Here is a 3,413-nt window from a genome sequence, read left to right on the forward strand (position 1 = left end):
AACGATTAATCACATCCACAATAAAAGTTTTTGTTTACATAATATATGAGTGTGTACTGTGTATATTTATTATGTATATATAAATACAAACACATGCATTAAGAAAACTATGCTATGTTTATATATTAAATATATTTATCTATAATATAAAATATAATAATATAAATGTATATACATGTAAATATCTTCAAAATATATACTGTATGTGTGTATTTATATATACATAATAAATAAATATATACATAATAAATAAAAAAGTACACATACATATATTATGTAAACAACATCTTTTATTTTGGATGCGATTAATCGTTTGACAGCACTAATTATATATATATATATATAGAGAGAGAGAGAGAGAGAGAGAGATAGATATGAATAATTAAAATAAAATAATTATTTCATTTTTTATGGTTTTAGTTAACTAGAATTACCCTGAATGTTTTTCACTGATGTTAAAAGGCCACTAGAAGTTTAGTCGGTCAACTTTTAGGAGTACACCAGCGTATGCATATGCAAAGCTAATTAGACATGGATACAACCCCTGTTCAACATGTTTTTAAGTCACTTATTTGTATAGTAGGGCACAAAATTCGCATAATTACTCCGGTCTTCAGTGTCACATGATCCTTCAGAAATCATAATATTCTAAATATTCGCTGCTCAAGAAACATTTCTTATTATTATGAATAAAGTTTAAGAATTCTATGATGAATAGAAAGATCAAAAGCAGCATTTATTTGAAATAGAAATCTTTTGCATTATAAATGTATTTGTTGTCACTTTTGATCAATTTAATGCATCCTTGCTAAATAAAAATATAAAGTTCTCTCAAAAAACTACGTATAAAATCTCGGATTATGTAATGTCAGAGTCCAGTTGACTCTGTGCTGCAGAGCAGCAAACTTTGGCATTTACACTGGCAGCTCAGAGTCTGGCAGCAGTATGTGACCATATACCGACCGTTGCACATTCAACAGACACTTTACAAAGACAAATGCAGAAATTCAGATGTATTTATGCCCCGCACACACATAACTATTTGCCTACAGACTTGCACACAACAACACTGCATTCGCGCGAAGCTCCACAGCTCAATGGAAGAGTGCTGTACAGACCCCCGCTCTGCGCATGACATCCACCGGGATCACCGTCTCCATCTCCTCCGCGCCCTTCGCCAGAATCACTAGAGCTCTTTTACCAGCCATGACTGCAAGTCTGAGGCCTGTGACGGTCTGCAATGCCACTCACACACGACACATTTATTATAAAAGGCGTTTCCGGGTCTGGTTACTTCTGGGGAACTGCCAGGCAAAATAAAAGTCTTCTTTTTAGTTCTTCTTGTATTTAATGGCGGTGATTTAATGTATTATATTCCTATGTGTAATCATGTACTTTGTATTATTGTTAAAATATAATCGTGTAATATATGTCAATATCTGAAGTGTAAAAATCGAGTTTATTATAAATAGTCATCATAGAGATGAAAAATGTAGACCCTTCAACCAGAAAATATACACTACAGATTTATTTTCAGTTATGGTAAGGATTTCAAGTTTGCCAGTGTAATTACCCAAGAAATTACGGATGCTAATTTATTTTTGACAATCTGATCGTGCATTCTGAATCTACGGACACAGACTCGGTTTTGAAGGTACTCCACGGCACTATAAGAAGCCATTTCCTGTTCATTAGAGATCCCTATGGGGACATCTGCCGTTTTCTGGGACGCCTTCCGCTCTCCTCTGCTCTCTACGGCCACATGGGCTCACTGTCCTCATTCACCACGTCCTTCACGAGCCCTTGAACGGCAAAGCTGATAGCACACATCTCTGCGTTCAATACGCCGACAAATGAAGACGGACGTGCTTACTGGCAATTATTACAACTCATTATCCTCATAATTTGTATTTCAGATTTGTAGTTTTACAGATCTGCAGTCATAATTATAATTCATTGAGCCATGAGCATCATATTGACATGCCACACATCGGAAAGATTCTTCCAGAAATTATCCAGACAGTTCAGGTGTACAAACGGGGGCAAAGGCCCGCTGGGGAAAAAAATTACCAAAGGCCCTCTGGGAAATTCATACTGGAGGAAAAAGGTAATATATGGCTTCTCTTTGCTGACATTTTGCCTAATGGAGCAGCGCTGAAAGAGTTGAAATAAATGCTGTTCATCCAGGGAAAGGTTAATGTGTGCACAGAGGTCACGATATGAAGATTACCTGCACAGATTGCAGCGATCAGACCCTTCCTGCCCTCCTGGTCCTTCAACACCTCTTTCACAGCGGGAGACTACAACACACACACACACACACACATACAACATGCCATTACTGAAATCACAGTCACAACACCTCTTCAATTTACATAATTATGCCATGTTTGCATTTCACAATACGAGCGCATTTCAAACCTCAGCAGATGACGCAAAGATGTTTTTTATTTATTCGAGGGACGCAGCATAATGTTATGCAAGATGCTCATGGCGTGAGAGCTCTCCTATGAAATCCGTTCAACTGTAAAACACACATAATTAAAGCAAAGTCGTACCTCAGAAAGGTTTTGAGCTCCAAGCAAACCTCCAGGCAGAAGTACCACATCATACGGACCCTGTCAGGAAAATGACATTCATCTGCATTAAGTTGCAAACAGGGGTGTTTTGATAATGTTTGACAATCAAGGATGTTTCGTTTCTATAGCTGATGTGCATATGTTGGCATCGAGGTTTAGGATGTGATAAATTGAACATATTTATAGAAGTCTAGTTTCATCAAGTTTTATTGGCAGTGCACTATTTGGCCAGTGGATGGAGACAGCACTCCAGTCACCTTTAGCTTCAACTCCATTCAGCACAAATGAGTTCTAGTCAACTTTAACTTATGAGGAGCCGGTTAAAACCAAACCTGTTTGCGGGCGTCCTCTAGGCTTGAATCTGGGCATATCATGACATCACGACTGCACTGCCCCGGCTCTAACTACAACAAATAGCCAAATAGCCTACATTAATAATACCTGAATAAAAGAGTCCCTTATGTAATTCCTTTTGATCTGTTTTTATCTGTCTGTATCTTAGAATATATATATATACAGTATATATATATATATACATAATATATATATATGGGAAAGAGGAAAAAATATCAATGAAATGAGCATATCTGCTTTTGTGTGTGTGTGTATATATTACTATGTTTCCCTTCTCTCAATCAGTATATTTGTACATTTTATACTATGTTTTAATGTGGAAGTTAACTATCTATGTGTGTGTGTGTGTTTGTGTTTATATATACATATATAAAATTGCAATTAAAATTATTCAACCCCCCACATACTGCAATAGTTTAATAATAATTTAATTCAATAATTTCAAATGTAAGCTTTTCTGAAGTTCCAGAGGTTTTTTTT

General features: G+C 36.1%; 1 protein-coding gene across 1 annotated transcript in view; it reads right to left on the reverse strand.

Moving 5' to 3' along the window:
* park7 (parkinson protein 7) overlaps positions 1 to 3,413 on the reverse strand; it is a 24,388-nt gene that overhangs the window by 12,762 nt on the left and 8,213 nt on the right. Inside the window, exons 2-4 of the mRNA XM_016512449.1 lie at positions 2,912 to 2,983; positions 2,559 to 2,618; positions 2,231 to 2,300 (exon numbers count right to left, since the gene is read on the reverse strand). Of these exons, the coding sequence (XP_016367935.1) occupies positions 2,231 to 2,300; positions 2,559 to 2,618; positions 2,912 to 2,953 (172 nt within the window). The 5' untranslated portion in view covers positions 2,954 to 2,983. The remainder of the gene's footprint in view (positions 1 to 2,230; positions 2,301 to 2,558; positions 2,619 to 2,911; positions 2,984 to 3,413) is intronic.

The sequence above is a fragment of the Sinocyclocheilus rhinocerous genome, unplaced genomic scaffold (assembly GCF_001515625.1).
Source record: "Sinocyclocheilus rhinocerous isolate Xijiao unplaced genomic scaffold, SAMN03320098_v1.1 scaffold2461, whole genome shotgun sequence".
NCBI classification, from domain to species: domain Eukaryota; kingdom Metazoa; phylum Chordata; class Actinopteri; order Cypriniformes; family Cyprinidae; genus Sinocyclocheilus; species Sinocyclocheilus rhinocerous.